We start from the raw sequence: 16,032 nt of genomic DNA, 5'->3' as shown, positions 1-16,032 counted from the left end.
CCCAGACCAGTGTAAGTCCAAATTCACAGGACTTAGAATCAAAAAGGTTTTAGTGACATAGTGATCCAAATTATATCCCTCTCCATGACACATCATTAATTCCAAGGAATTATTTCTACAGACTCAACTCCCTTCCTATTCCTCATTTTCTGTATTATCCAAGGCCAGAGGGATCTCTCACTAACAGAAGTCATTCTTTGAACCGAATATAAGATTGCAGACATGTAACTTCTACCAGTCTCCTGACTTGGGCTGATGACTGTGGGATTTTTATTCTTTGGTCTGTTGGAGTTTTCTGCCTGCCTGCTTGTTGGCATTATTTCACAAGGTCTTTGTAAAAGGACTGGCTTTTACTAACTGGTAACTGAAGCCTTTGTTGAAGGAGCGTCAGCAAGTCAGAAAACCATAAAACTAGCCTGATTCCTTACACTCCTCTTATTCACTCTATTTTCCCTAGATACACTCTCTCAATAACTGACCTAAAGACTGCCCTGTTTCCATGATGTTTTAAAGAAAAACATTCAGAGAAGTGGAAACAAGAGTAACTTGGTAATGAGGAAAGGTTCCATTGAATAGTATTTGATTCCAGTCAAAACCAAAGGTTTTCTGAACCACTAATGCCATCTGGTGGTCAAAAAGATACATTGCCTGCATGCACAGTCGTGACAGACTCTTTTCCACCCCATGGACTGTGGCCCTCCAAGCTTCTCTGTCCATCCGATTTCTCAGGCAAAGATACTGGAGTGGGTTGCCATTTCCTCCTCCAGGGGATCTTTCCTGATGCAGGGATTGAACCTACATGTCCTGCATTGGCAGGCGGGTTCTTACCACTGAGCCACCCGGGGATTCCCATAAGATACAGAGTAAATCTTAAAATGTCCATATATTTCAGATTATCTGTATTATCATTACATAAACCACACAGGAACTTGGGGCAACATGGGGGTGAAAGAATGTTATTACACTACTCTAATCTCTCAATATTTTTTGACTAAATAGCCAATTTCTAGTTTCTGGGTAACATATTTATCAAAGAAAACCATATAAAGCCAAACTTTCTTATTCCCCCCAAGATCTCCTCTTTCCCTTTTCCATCACCCTGTCACCAAAAATACCCACACCCAGAGATTCCAGTCATATAGTACATGTGCAAAAGGGGCTTGAATTTGTTAAGTAAAATCAATTTTATTAATAAAGATCTTTCCACATGTCCAGAGTAAATGATTAATGAATTCCAAAGAAAAAACCTACATACAATGAAATTAGAAGTATCCCGGATGACAAAAATAAATTAAGTATGTACACCCATAATCACCGCCGCCTCCGAAAACCTGAAAGGAAGGGAAACCAAGAATGAGGCAAAGGACAGTTGGGAAAAACCGAAGAGACAGACAAAAAGACCATCTAGAGAAAAGGGCTCCTTAGGAGTGGGTCCCCTCGGCAGTACTCTGTATCCCCCCAGGATGAAAGACTAGAAGTAGGAAGGAAACTGACATTGGATCGCAGTTCCTTCAAGTGATGCTTTTATATTTACGTAAGCAAGCCTGCACAGGAGCTATGGGGACTTCAGAGACAGAATCCAGAAGTCTCTTTTGTGAATGACACTGATTTTCATCTTGGAAAAGAAAAAAAAATAAAGGCCCACATCTAAAGAGATTAATGCCCAGTATGGAAGAGATACTATAAAAGTTGGTAAGAACTAGAATGGCAAATCCAGAGCTGGTATCTCAATTTATAAAGCCCACGCTGCACTTGATCACCCAGGTGTGAGCCATTCACTAACCTTTCTTCTTCCGACCTTTCTTAGGTATCTTCTTCCGCTTCTTAGTAGGATTTTGATCCTGGAGATGCACGGAGAAGGGAAGGAATGGCTGTGCGCTTTCAAGTGTTAGTGTCCCCTTCCAAGTTCCTCGTGGTAATAAGCCCACGTACACTTAGCTGAAAGCATGAAGGTCACCTCCCACCACTGGATCAGCACCTCACCTCGTCAAGATGAGGGGTTCCTCCTGTCAGAGCACTGATGTCACTGAAGTGCGTGAGGGAATGAAGCTGTGAGCTCATGACATTTGCTCGTTTTCGCCGTCCTTTCTCCCGCTTGCTGACACTTAAACGCACCATCATGCTCTCCTCATAGTTAATCCTGCAAGAGAAACACAGACACTGTCTCCAGCATGCTCAGTCCCCTGAGGCAGAAAGCTGCAGCCAAGAACCTGGCCCAGGTGTTTACTCAGCCATCATGCAGACAGTTCTCGAGAAATTCATAGCTAGCCACTATAGTATTTGCTGACGTGATACTATATGCTCAGTACTCAATGTTCAATGAAATGCTTTTGCTAAAACTTCCCTCCTCCCCACAAATGAACTCACAGCCCATCCACAGGAATATTTAAATTATTATATAAGAAAATTCTTTGCATTCCAGCTTCATAAACAGGATCCCCTACACAGACCCTCTCACTGTTATCTATCGACTGTAGAGATAGATACCTAGGCAAAGTTGACAAATCTGTGTTCAACAATTGCTTTTCTACTTTTCTTCCCTGAACTTATCTAAAAACCTGATTTTCTTGCTTTCTTCACAAAATAAAGAACAGGGATAGTGAAAGAGAACTTTAAAGCCTTAGTCTGTGGCAATGCATATTTTTTTCTCCATGGAGTGTTTGCTTAGCTTGAACAGCTTGGGTCGGGAGTGGGGGTGGGGGACAACATTTTCCCCCTAGTCCCCATTCTGTACTTCAAAACTCTAATTCTTAGAAATCATTAACCCAAGTTTAGTACTCCATTTCCTACATAACATGGGTTCTCTTGGAATCAGATTAATCATATTCATTCAAAACAAAAGGACAAGCCCCTACAGCATAGTAACAACTTCTAACTGCACCTGTGTTGATCCTCCTGACTCTGACGAGTAACATGAGGATGCCGAGCATCTCGGATTTCCTCTGGAGCATCTGAGTACTGCTCCTTTAGCTCACGAATGACAGAGCTGCTCAACGCCCGTCTCTTGGCTCGTTCTAGGCGCTTCTTCTCCCGCTCAGCTTCTGTTTCATCTATGTGATTAAAAATCAGCAAGGGTTATCCCAGAACAGAGAAGAGAAACACAATTCACACAGAGGAAGCAGCAGCCACAGTTCATACCATAATGCACTGGAACCAAGCGTGGTGGGACGTATTTCTTAGCTGTTCCTTTTCCAGATTTCTTCCCTGAAGCCCCAGACTGGCCTTCCTCTGCTTCACCTTCCTCCTCATCCTCAGAGCTCAACTATAAGAGGAATATAACGTCCACAAACTTAGGAAGAGTTAGTCAAATAAGTGACAAGGAAATCAAAAGCTGAAGTAACTGGGAAAGTGGGAATACAAACCACAGGGAAAAAGAGGAATCTCATATTCAACACTCTTAGGCACAAGCTGGGAGTCAACAGTAGTAAGAGAAATCCCAGGAGATCCAGGAGCCCAAGGCTCACCCACATTTAGATCCCCAGGAAAATCAGGGTACTGCAGCCTCTTACCTTGCTCATCATATTGCTAGGATGAGGCTTAAAACGGAGTGGGTCATTCTCACCTACAATAAAAGATGCAAGAGATTTTACAAGACTTGGAATTTTCTGAATGGTCCCCAGAAAACCTTACAGTTTCCCCTACTTACTGAGGCTGCCTGTCACTGCAGTCTTGACCAGTTTGTCAATCTGATACTTCAATTTTTGGTCCAAAGGACGAAGCTTTTCCAAAACCTAAAATGTGGTTAAATACCGTTACATGTCCTTCCCCTAAATAAGCACACACCAAAAGTTCCTATTTTAAGCTGCCGGACAAAGCTCCTAAAATATGCAAAAAGTAGAGGAAATGAAAACAAAAATGCTTTTTCTCCATTTGGTTTCCTCATTAAACATGAGAAAAATGAAAAAAAAAAAATAAAAGTGTTAGTTGCTCAGTCCTGTCCGACTCTTTGCAATCCCATGGACTGTAGCTCATCAGGTTACTCTGTCCATGGAATTCTCCAGGCAAGAATACTGGAGTGGGTTGCTATTCCCTTCTCCAGGGGATCTTCCTGACCCAGGGAACATGAGAACACCCACTTAAATGACAGTGATCATGTCACAGTCCTGGAGTTCAGGATTTAGCAACTTAGAGCCCGTAAGATGCCAAATGCTTTGTACCGTGCGAATCTCCACCAGTCTCAAAACTGCAGGATGTCCCTGAAGAGAACCTCCTGAGGCTTTGTCCAGGATGAGATGGCTCAAATCCATAAGGTACATGAGCAACAGCTGATCTTTTACTTCCAAAAGGCTGAGACCCTGCGTTGAATCATAAGAGAAGCAAATTCAGTTTTAACCAGAGAATGAGGAGAGACCCTAGGGAAAACAGGATAATTTCTTTCCACATTCAAGTTTTTTCCAAGCAGTTCATGTAAAGTATCTAGAGTAGTCTCAAGAAGTGACTATACCTAAAATGGCCACAGAGGAAATTATGCTAATATGACAGAAACAAAGCTCACAGAATTATGGAAGACAGGAAGAGCAGGAAAACCAATAAAGTACCCCCAAAATCTCTATAGCAAGGTTTCTCGAACTCAAGGGCTACTGCTATTTGGGGACAGATAATTCTTTGCTGTGGAGCACTGTTCAATCTACAGTGAACAGAGGAGGACTAGAGGGCACTCCACAGCAGCCCTGACCTCCACCCCCGAGCCCACCCCTCAAGTTGTGACTATCAAAAGTATCTCCACACAGTGCTGAATCTTAAATTAATTTAACCAAAACAGTCATCATGATTTTATAGTGATTGCTGAGTCACTACAGTGAATATATATCACATATAGTGAATATATGATTTATCCCCATATGATGAAATTATACATTACAGGTAAAAACAAGGATCTATACACAGTGACATGGACTTAATTCTATGTCAACACACTTTCTACCTACGTAGAAAGAGTGAATAATGTGGTTCAAATTGAGGAGGGAGAAGTATGATACACATATTTTACATGTATAGAAAAATGAAGATAATACAATTAGCAAGCGCTACCCCTGGGAACTGCGATGAGGAAAAGGAAGAAATAGAGTGTACTATAAAAGTGATTTTCCATCAAGCACATATTACTTTTACAACAAACAAAATTTGTAAATGTACCCCAGTGGTTATCTCAGAATGGTGATTACACTGATTTTTTTAATTTTCTTCTTTGTGATTTCATGCATCTTTTCAACTTTCTAAAAATTAAAATGTATTACAGGGACTTCCCTGGTGGTCCGTTGATTAAGACTCTGCGTTTCCACTGCAGGGGGCACGGGTTCAGTCCCTGGTCAGGGAACTAAGATTCCACATGCTGCACAGGTAGTCCACCACCAAAGAAGTGTATTACATTACAGTGTATTATGACTTGCTGCTGCTGCTGCTGCTAAGTCACTTCAGTCGTGTCCGACTCTGTGCGACCCCAGAGACGGAAGCCCACCAAGCCCCCTCGTCCCTGGGATAATCCAGGCAGGAACACTGGAGTGGGTTGCCATTTCCTTCTCCAATGCATCAAAGTGAAAAGTGAAAGTGAAGTGCAACCCCATGGACTGCAGCCTACCAGGCTCCTCCGCCCATGGGATTTTCAGGCAAGAGTACCAGAGTGGGGTGCCATTGCCTTCTCCGATATGATTTGCTAATCATAAATTATAAGTGCATTCTTTTAAATAAAAAAGGTAACTTGTGTAAGCAGACTTAGGGTATAGTTAGAGTCTCATATGAGACTCAAATAAAATGGGAAAGTACTTTATAGCATATCAAACACCTGATAAAGGTCTTTGATTCTCAAAGTTACTAAATATCTGTTCAATGAATAAATATATAGTGATCTAAGATACATGTGAGCAGCAGGCATTAAAATGCATAAAGCATCATACCCAGAATAAAGACAGCCAAGAATGTGAGAAACAAGATCTTATGACATGCTTGGGCATTGTCAAGCTTATGACTTACAAGAGTATGGGTTACAAGCATATAAGACAAAAACAAAAACAAAACGAGAAGCGAAGATTAAAAATGAGAAGAGAACAAAAATGAATGAAGAGAAAGAAATGGCAAAAAGATACTTTAGAAATTCATTTAGCTATCTTCCTAAAGCACAAGTCTGCTGTAAATCTTGTGTTTTAAAAACCTTCAATGACTTTTATTAACCTACTATAATGATTTCCATACTTCTGCTGACCTATGGAATGTCATGCTTAAATAGTATCTTAGAACAAAAGTTCAATACATAAAACAGGCAACACAGTTCAAGCAGGTATGAGGGATCCAGAGATCCCTCATTCCTTCTATACTGACCTATACCCAATAATTCCTTGGAAACTTCAAGACCTTAATTTGAAAATCACTGTATTTAAGATACACATCATTTTCATAGTCAGAATACATCTTTAAATCAACAGTATCTTAGTATGTCACAGATTAATAAGCAGCACTTTTTCTTAGTACATAAAATAAGCAATATGCCCCCAATTCGCAAAATTTTGGATTAAATGAATACAGTAGTAACTCCTTATTTGGCCTACAAGGCTCTTCATAGAGTGACTACTTTTCCAGTCATATTTTCTAGCCCTGCCCCCAAAACACACACAAAATGTACAAAAAAGCATACTACATGACATACCTCCTTTCCAGAATATCATCACGTGTTAGGTCTTCGTGTTTCCGCACATGCTATTTCTTTCCATCCCTCTGACCCTTGTTTATTCCTCACAATCCTGCCACCTCCTCTAAGACGCCTAACTCCCTTTGCTCCCTGCTGATCATTTAATCTCACTCCTCAGTTTTCACAGCCACTCACCATGACCGCTACTGTTTATACCTACTGCTTTCAGCTGCCTTCTCTACTAGACTTCAGCACAGAAACTGGATCTTATTCATCTTCAGAGCTCCAGCACTGAGGATGCACAACACACTGAATAAGTCTACAATGGATGGAACGGTTGAGAATATTAAGTCAGGAGATGCTTACTCTTCAATACGTCTTACCTTCTCTGTAGGATAAGCTTTAGCCTGAACTTTTTTGGTCAGAGTTTGCACTTGTGCTGTGACAGCCATCACCTGAAATTAATCCAAATAAAACCCCTGGTCAGAATACAATCAAGTCATCTCTGTGAGCTGTGAAGGACAAAACCTAAACAAGCCACCTAAAAAATACTGATATCTGAGACACTGCGTAAAGTACACCATCATCTTCTTTTCAGTTCCGGGAAAGCACAGGAGAGGCTGCTTCCGATACTTCTTCAAAAAGAAGAAACAACTTTCAACCTCTTCTTAAAGTTAAAGAGATTGACTTACCAAACTAGAGGTAGGAGATGGGAACTGGGACAGTGGTCCTGAGTGCACTGCAGCCTTGTGCAGTTGAACTTGCAATGTGAGATCTATTAGTATATAACCGTATATCAGCTAGGCACCCAAAGGGCAAGTCACCTTTCTCATCATTGGTTTTCTTTTCTATAGGAATAAAGGAAATTGATTCAGATGCTTTTTTTTCTGAAGTTTCCTATATTCCTTTGGATGCAGAAACCAATTACTCTGAATTGTTGCCTGAAAAGGTTTTCATTAGATCATCCTGCTTTTAAGGTATCTGGTCATTCAAATGCGTACTCAGTCACTATGTGGTATCCAATTATTTTCGACCCCATGGACTGTAGCCTACCAGGCTCCTCTGTCCATGGAATTTCCCAGACAAGAATACAGGAGTGGGTTGCCACTTCCTTCTCCAGGGGCTCTTCCTTACACGGGGATCCAACCTGAGTCTCCTGCATTGGCCAGGCGGGTTCTTTACCGCTGAGCCTCAGAAAAACCACATGCCCCCGAATCACCAAACTTCAGAGGTAAGGCAAACAAAGTCAGAGCAGATTTGCAACTAATCTATTCCAAAAGAGGTGGGATTACTCACCTGCTCCTGGAGGTTTTTCAAAAGTGCCACAGCATTTGGTAGGTCTGACTCCAACACCTCCTATGGAAGGGAGAGTAAAGAAAAGTCATTTCTTTCCTCAGGATCATATGATGGAAGGAGTGGGGTGGAAAAGTCCCCTCTTTCCTTCAAATAGCCCAGACTTCCTGCCTTCCACACTCCGATGCCCATGCAGCCTCCCCTCACGGCCGGCCAGCCTTTCACGTTATTGGAAAAGAGTCCCAGTCCCGTCTCCTTACTACGGTTGTGGCTGGGAGGACGCCTCGGTAGAACTATTTTTATCACCATCCTTCCCCCGCGCCAATAATTTGCCTCGGAGGAGAAAGGAAACGTCCACAATATCAAGCCAAGCAAACACACGAAACTCACCGGAGCCGCCATCTTCACAAAGCCTGCCCCTTCCGGAACTGTACTTCCTGAGAGCGGACGTTGTCATGATAGACTTGAGAGGTCACCGCCGCTTGCAAATCTAAACCAATACGAAGAGAGGCTCTCTCATTTCCGCTTCCGAACAGGATGTACGGGAGGAGGGGCCGGATCCAGCCAATGGAATAGAAGAACCGGCTAAACTCGTCAGACTTAGGAGGAGCTTTACCAATATAAATATGCTTTTGGATAGAGCCATATGATTAGTAGATTCAGTGGAATGGGTGGAGTTAAGCCAGTAAAAACTCGGCAATTGGTTGATTGACACTTTTAAAGGCCCAATGGGAAAAAGGAGTTAACTGAGCGAACTGAGAGCGTATTGGCTCTTGGATGCCGCAGTACCCGGAGTCTCTTTCAAGACACTTCCCTTGCGTTGCCTGAGCCTGCCGCTAGGTGACGGGCCTCAGCTTATCTCTGAGAAGGTGGCCACGTTATGGAGTGGCCATTCCAGGCTGATGTTCCAACGCAGGCCGTGCTAGATTCTTCATAGACCCTCAAGGCGTTTGTGTGATCTTGGAGAAGTCATTTGATCTCTGAGCTCTTTTCATCTATAAATAAGAGAGTTGGGCCAGAGAAGCCCAGAGCCAGAATTTAGGCACAGAAGATAAGCACATTCACCTGCATGGTGACCACCTGAGGGCAACGCGTAAAGACCCCCTCAGCTGCCTCCTTCTACCAGTTAGGGGATGTGAAGTGGAGGATGCTTTACAAAATAAGCCAGTTCAGGTTTACATGACTTGCTTCTGGTCACACAGATTCAAACCCAGCTTGTGCATACGTAGTATTTCATTATGCGCTGCCTCATCTTTTCTTCAGTTCAGTTCAGTTCAATCGCTCAGTCGTGTCAGACTCTTTGTGACCCCATGGACTGCAGCACGCCAGGCCTCACTGTCTATCACCAACTCCGGGAGTTTACCCAAACTCATGTCCATTGAGTCGGTGATGCCATCAAACCATCTCATCCTCTGTTCTCCTCTTCTCCTCCTGCCCTCAATCTTTCCCAACATCAGGGTCTTTTCAAATGAGTCAGCCCTTTGCATCAGGTGACCAGAGTATTGGAGTTTCAGCTTCAGCATCAGTCCTTCCATGAATATTCAGGACTGATCTCCTTTAGGATGGACTGATTGAATCTCCTTGCTGTCAAAGGGACTCTCAAGAGTCTTCAATACCACAGTTCAAAAGCATCAATTCTTTGGGGCTGAGTCTTCTTTATGGTCCAACTCTCACATCCATACATGACTACTGGAAAAACCATAGCTTTGACTAGACAGATCTTTGTTGGCGAAGTAATGTCTTTGCTTTTTAATAAGCTGTTTAGGTTGGTCATAGCTTTTCTTCCAAGGAGCAAGCTTCTTTTAATTTCATGGCTGCAGTCACCATCTGCAGTGATTTTGGAGCCCCCCAAAATAAAGTTTGTCATTGTTTCCACTGTTTCCCCATCTATTTGCCATGAAGTGATGGGACCAGATGCCATGATCTTAGTTTTCTGAATGTTGAGTTTTAAGCCACTTTTTTGTCTTTTCTTAATACTTTCAAATATATCAGCTCACTCCTGCTTTTTACAGTCTGGTAAAGTCAGCTGTTTGGGTATTAACTATTCCTGTCCTCTGCCTTGGACTTCCTGGGTGGTGCAGTGATAAAGAATCCATTGGTCAATGCAAGACACCCAGGTTCCGTTCCTGGGTCAGAAAGATTCCCTGGAGATGGAAGTGGAAATGGCAACCCATCTCAGTATTCTTGCCTGGAAAATTCCATGGACAGAGGAGCCTGAAAGGATATAGTCCATGGGGTCTCAAAGTGTCAAACACGACTGAGCAAATATGTGCATCATCTGCCTTGGGAAATAAGCACTGCAAGAGGAAATAATGGTCTTGAATTTTCCCCACAACTGTCGAGTTGCTCTAGGACTAGAAATTAGATTTCCTGACTTGTAGCAGTCTTCTGAAAGTAAACAATGAGTAACTCCCATATCTCGGCAACTAGGGTGGGAAAATTCTGGTTTCTAAATCTTCTGCTGGACTCCCGAAGAAGGCAGGAGTTAAGTATCCAGTCCCCTTGCCTCTGAATCTAACATTTATTTGCTGTTTCAGGCCCAGTGGAAGCTCAGGTGCTTGACAGCCTACTCAGTTGAACTCTTTTCATCTATAAATAAGAGCGTTGTTGTTCAGTCGCTCAGTTGTGTCTGACTCTTTGCAACCACATGGACTGCAGCATGCCTGGTTTCCCTGTCCTTCACCATCTCCTGGAGTTTGCCCTAACTCATGTCCATTGAGTCGGTGATGCCATCAAACCATCTCATCCTCTGTTGTCCCCTTCTCCTGCCTTCAGTGTTTCCCAGCATCAAGGTATTTTCCAACGAGTTGTCTCTTCACATCAGACGGCTGAAGTATTGGAGTTTCAGCTTCAGCATCAGTCCTTCCAATGAATATTCAGGACTGATTTCCTCTGGGATGGACTGGTTGGATCTCCTTGCAGTCCAAGAGACTCTCAAGAGTCTTCTCTAACACCACAGCTCAAAAGTATCAATTCTTCAGCACTCAGTCTTCTTTATGGTCCAACTCTCACATCCATGCATGACTACTGGAAAAACCATAGCTTTGACTATATGGACCCTTGTCAGCAAAGTAATGTCTTTGCTTTTTAATATCCTGTCTAGGTTTAACATAGCTTCTCTTCCAAGGAGCAAGCCTCTTTTAATTTCATGGCTGCAGTTACCATCTGCAGTGATTTTGGAGCCCCCCAAAATAAAGTCTGACACTGTTTCCCATTGCTTTCCCATCTATTTGCCATGAACTGATGGGACTGGATGCCATGATCTTCATTTTTTGAATGTTGAGTTTTAAACCACCTTTTTAACTCTCCTTTTTTTAAAAAAATTTTTTTTAATTGTTTTGATATTTATTTTGATAACAGAACAGGTCTCCACTCACCGGACCCTGAGCTAGACCCTGAGTAGGATGAAGCCCAGGTCTGGGTGGTGTGGAGCAGGAGCCCCACCCACCTGCAAATTCACTCTCCTCTTTCACCTTCATCAAGAGGCTCTTTAGTTCCTCCTACTCAATTAACCAATAGATTTTATACCATTTATCAAGATCTGTATTATGAAAAATTTTCCATTTCAACATGAATTTATGAACTATTCAGATCCTCAGCCCATTTTTTAATCAGGTAATTTTTTGTTATTAAGTTGTATGATTTATATTTTGGGTAAACCCCTTATCAGATATATGATTAGCAAATATTTTCTCCCATTCTATAGGTTGCCTTTTCATTTTGTTGATGGCTTCCTTTGCTGTCCAGAGCTTTTTAGCTTGTAATCCCACTTGTTTATTTTTGTTTTGTTACCTTTATTATTTGCTATCAGATTCAAAAAATTCCTTGTCAAGACTCCTGTTAAGAAGCTTACTGCCTATATTTTCTTCTAAAATTTTTAACGTTTCAGGTCTTCCATTGAAGTCTTTAATCCATTTTGAGCTATTTTGTTATAGTATAAGGTAAGAGTCTAGTTTCATTTTTTTGGGTGTAGCTGTTTACTTTTGGTAACACCATTTATTGAAGAGACTGTCCTTTCCCTATTGTAGTAAATTAATTGACCAAACAAGTGTGGTTTTATTTCTAGGCCCTCTATTCTATCCCATTGATCTATGTGTTTGTTTTTGTGCCATTATGATGTTGTTTGGACTACTGTAGCTTTGTAATATAGTTTGAAATCATGGACAAAATTAACATTTAACCAATTATCTGGGCACTTCATGACTCAGTCAGTAATTATACACGAAAATACACAGGCTCATTGATTCAAAAATCTATTTCTTTGAATTTGTTCTGAGAAAAATCTTAAAAAAAAAAAGGAACTATGTATATATGTTTACAGAGACATTATAAGTTCAAAAACCTGCAAAGAATTAGAGAGTGATTGTTAATGGAAGTGGGTTTCTTTTTGAGGTGATGAAAATGTTCTAAAGTTAGGTAGTGATGATGGTTACCAAACTATGAATATACTAAAACAACTGAATTGTACACTATAAAAAGGTGAATTTTATGGTATATGAGTTATGTCTCAATAAAGATGTTATAATACTATAGGCAATCTAAATATCAAATAAGTAATATTTCTTATATTATCTCTGTAGTCCACCAGGTTCCTCTGTCCATGGAATTCTCCAGGCAAGAATACTGGAGTGGGTTGACATTTTCTTCTCCAGGGGATCTTCTCAACCAACCCAGGGATCAAACCCTTGGCTCCTGCATTGGCAGGCAAATTCTTTAGCCTCTGAGCCACTGGGGGAGCTTATATTATCTCAGAAATAACAAATAGCTCCATTTATTGAGTGCTTATCCTTCCCTGGTGGCTCAGACTGTAAAGAATTTGCCTGCAATGCAGGAGTTTGATCCCTGAGTTGGGAAGATCCCCTGGAGAGGGAAATGGCAACCCACTCCAGTATTCTTGCCTGGTGATTTCTGTGAACAGGGGAACCTAGTGGGCTACAGTCCATGGGGTCACAAAGAGTCAGACACAACTAAGTGACTAAATTTCACTTTCAGTTTTCATTGAGTGCTTACTCTGTGCAAGGCATTATTCTGAACACTTTACACATACTAATTCAATGGTTTTTCAACGTGTCGTCCTTGATCTAGTAGCACCTGGAATACAAATTCAGGCCCCCCACCCTGTCCTACTGAATCAGATCTCTGAGGCCAAGGCCTAAAGCACAGTATTTTAATAAGCCTTCTTATTAAAGAAGTATGATTCTGCAACATGGTCAAGGTTGAGTGTCTCTGTTTTAACTTGTTGTTTCATACTCATAATAAGCCCATAAGGTGGGCAATATTATTATCTCCATTTGATAGATAGTAGTGGAATGTCTGCAGTCATAAAAATTAGAAAATCTAAGATTGCAGAAATATGGAATTCTGATGGCTAGAGCATGATTATGTACATACTGTATGTACACATAGCAGCCCTATGTGCTATATATGTATTTTTGTATGTATATATAAAATAGAAACACAAGCACACCTTGGAAAGAAGTTGAGAATTGATTGGGTAGGAGATCTTGTGTGTCATTTCTGTACTTGCATAGTTTCAACAAAGTTTTGTTTGTGTTTCAGGAACAGCCCTACTGAATTGAAAAGTACGTTCATAGAAGAACCACTGAGACTACTATATACAAAATAGATAACAACAACAACCTACTGTAAAGCACAAGGAACTATATTCAATATTTTTTATATTCAATATTTTTTATTAATCTATACAAATATAGATTATGTATATGTATATATGTATTATTGAATCACTGATATACACCTGAAACTAACATGACATTGTAAATCAATTATACTTCAATTAAAAATGCAAATTAGAAAGAACCATCAGAGAATCTCATACATTCCATTAACATTTTTATTAGTTATATATATTGTAATATTGCTGAATCTTTAATCAGAGCTCTTTAGGCCTTTAAAAACTTGAATTTCCACATTTGAAAATGGAAAAAATATCAATATGCTACTCAGTTTTGAGAATCTACTGAAACAATGTATGTATAAGATTATAATTTATTATGAGCTTTACAAGTGAATGATGTTTTTAAATGATTCTTGAATATATTGTTGGTGATTTCTCTATTAATAGTGGAATAGCTTTTTGGTTTTTTTTGTTTGTTTTAAAAAGAAGAGCCACTGAGCAGTGCCTGGAGGGGGCAGGCAGGAGAAATTGCAACAACATTAGAGAGGTGGGAAGGTCCAGCCTGGGATGAGGAGGCTCTGGAGGACCAGTCAGACCAGGAAGTGAAGAGCTAAATTGGGACAATCTGGAGCCAGTTTACAAAGTATCTTTAGGTGCCAGTCAGAAGTATTCAGGCTTTGTCTCCAAGACAACATGGAGCCCTGGAAGTTTCTATGAATGATAGATATATTAGACGTGGCACCTTAGAAAACTGAGACTGCCAGTCATTTGTTGAGAAAAGCAGCTAGAAGACTAGGTAAGGTTCTATTGCAATTATCTAGGCATGAGAAGGAAAGAAGGAGGTAGGACCTTCTGAAGGTAGAGTCTATAGATTAATAGAAATATTGTTGGGTGCCTTTCTCCTGAGGTCCCTTCCCTTTCTCATTTCTGTTTCCCAGCTTCTCAGAGTAGTTCCCTGCATTCCTGTGACCACAAGTCTAGAATCTCCTCTGCATATGAATCTGAAAACACAATGTCACTTTTCCCAAGAAAAGTTATACCACCAATTCTATAAAATCAGATAACATCACCACCACCACACATGCCAACACCACCTTAAAACACATTAATGAGGTTCCATGCCTGGTTAAAATCCAGACCCCCTTGATTTGGTTTATAAGGTTCTTTTTGACCAGTCTTCACCCACCTCCCAGGCTCTTCTACTTTGGTATTTCCCAGTTACTTCCATTCTTTAGCTACATTGTGTTCAGTCACTCAGCTGTGTCCGACTCTTTGCAACCCCATGGACTGTAGCCCTCCAGGTTCCTCTGTCCATGGGATTTTTCAGGCAAGAATACTGGAGTAGGTTGCCATTTCTTCCTCCAGGGAGGACCCAGGAATGGAACTGGTTTCTCCTGCATTGGCAGGTGGATTCTTTACCACTGAGCTACCTGGAAAGTCCTTAGCTACACTGAGTATGTTTCGATTCCTCTCAGGTTATTGGACAAGCTGGGCACTCTGCCCAGCTCCTCCTTTTCTTGACCTACTCCAGCTCAATGAGTAGCTCACTGAGCTCAGCTCATCCTTGAAGTCTGACCTTAAAAGTCATTTCCTCCATTGAACCTTTCCTGACCTCGCTCTGTGCTCGAGGATTTCTTCCATCACAGTGCCTGCTACTTCCTCTGTTATGATACCTCACACACTATTCTGTCACTGCCTGTTGCCCCTCCATAGTAATCTGTGAGCTCCTGAAGTCAGCACTGTGCCTGCCACAAAGTTGGGGCTTAATCAATATTAGTGGGAATGAATGTTCATTCCTGGACTGTGGTGAGGCCTGCACCCATTAACATTATCATTCTCATTAACATGAGCTGAACAATCAAACTGGAAGGAGCGGAATCTAGAATTGTTAGGGCGCACTGAGATGGGGGCAGATTCTGGGGGACATTGTCATTGCAGATGCTGGAAGGAAGTCCAGACCAGGCTGGCAGCAGATAAAAGGAATCAGTCTATTAAAGCAGTCAGAATTAGAAAGATATTCTAACAAGAGGGCACTGGAAATCCAAGCAGGCAAGTGGAAGCAATAGATACAACTTATTGAGCAGTCACTGTTTGTTGGACACTGGGCCTATAACTCCATTTTTTCCCCTTCTTTATTGAGGAGTATTTGACAAATAAAATTTGTATATATTTTTACAAAATGATATTTTGATATATGTATATATCGATGTAGTATGTATACACAATCAAGTTGACAATCTAATTAATGTATCTACCACTTTACATAGTTACCCTTCCTTTTTTTTTTTTTTTGTTAGAACAATAAAGATCTACTCTCATATCAAATTTCAAGTACACAAAACAGTACTTTTTTTTTCAAATGTTTATTTATTTGGTTGCTCCCAGGGTCTTAGGTGAGGCACTCGGGATCTTCGTTATGGCACGCAAGCTCTTCAGTTGCAGCATGTGGGATCTAATTCCTTGACCAGGGGTGGAACCT

At 41.1% G+C, this 16,032-nt stretch overlaps 1 protein-coding gene across 2 annotated transcripts; it reads right to left on the bottom strand.

The window, feature by feature from the left end:
• Positions 1 to 1,160: 1,160 nt before the first annotated feature.
• NGDN (neuroguidin, EIF4E binding protein) lies at positions 1,161 to 8,442 on the bottom strand. 2 transcript variants are annotated; one of them, XM_010831302.1, is made up of 12 exons: positions 8,306 to 8,329; positions 7,919 to 7,978; positions 7,315 to 7,470; positions 7,006 to 7,077; positions 4,158 to 4,295; positions 3,647 to 3,731; positions 3,510 to 3,562; positions 3,139 to 3,262; positions 2,882 to 3,050; positions 1,984 to 2,140; positions 1,784 to 1,841; positions 1,161 to 1,331 (listed from the first exon to the last, which is right to left on the bottom strand). In XM_010831302.1, the coding sequence occupies exons 4-12, from the start codon at positions 7,072 to 7,074 to the stop codon at positions 1,312 to 1,314; spliced, it is 873 nt and encodes a 290-aa protein (XP_010829604.1). In that variant the 5' UTR covers positions 7,075 to 7,077; positions 7,315 to 7,470; positions 7,919 to 7,978; positions 8,306 to 8,329; the 3' UTR covers positions 1,161 to 1,311. The 2 variants fall into 2 exon arrangements, with proteins under 2 accessions (XP_010829604.1, XP_010829603.1); XM_010831301.1 differs by lacking the exon at positions 7,315 to 7,470 and having other exon boundaries at positions 1,165 to 1,331; positions 8,306 to 8,442.
• Positions 8,443 to 16,032: the final 7,590 nt, after the last annotated feature.

The sequence above is a fragment of the Bison bison genome, unplaced genomic scaffold (assembly GCF_000754665.1).
Source record: "Bison bison bison isolate TAMUID 2011002044 unplaced genomic scaffold, Bison_UMD1.0 scf7180017864526, whole genome shotgun sequence".
Classification (NCBI taxonomy): domain Eukaryota; kingdom Metazoa; phylum Chordata; class Mammalia; order Artiodactyla; family Bovidae; genus Bison; species Bison bison.
The sequence above is the reverse complement of the archived record's forward strand: the minus strand, read 5'-3'. Positions and strand labels throughout refer to the sequence as shown.

Excerpts from the sequence above, each read along its gene's own strand:
- NGDN (XM_010831301.1), bottom strand. Across the intron at positions 3,563-3,646 it reads TGCAGTGACAGGCAGCCTCA|GTGAGAATGACCCACTCCGT; the intron begins GTAAGTAGGGGA and ends CTTTTATTGTAG. Across the intron at positions 3,263-3,509 it reads CTAGCAATATGATGAGCAAG|TTGAGCTCTGAGGATGAGGA; the intron begins GTAAGAGGCTGC and ends TTCCTCTTATAG.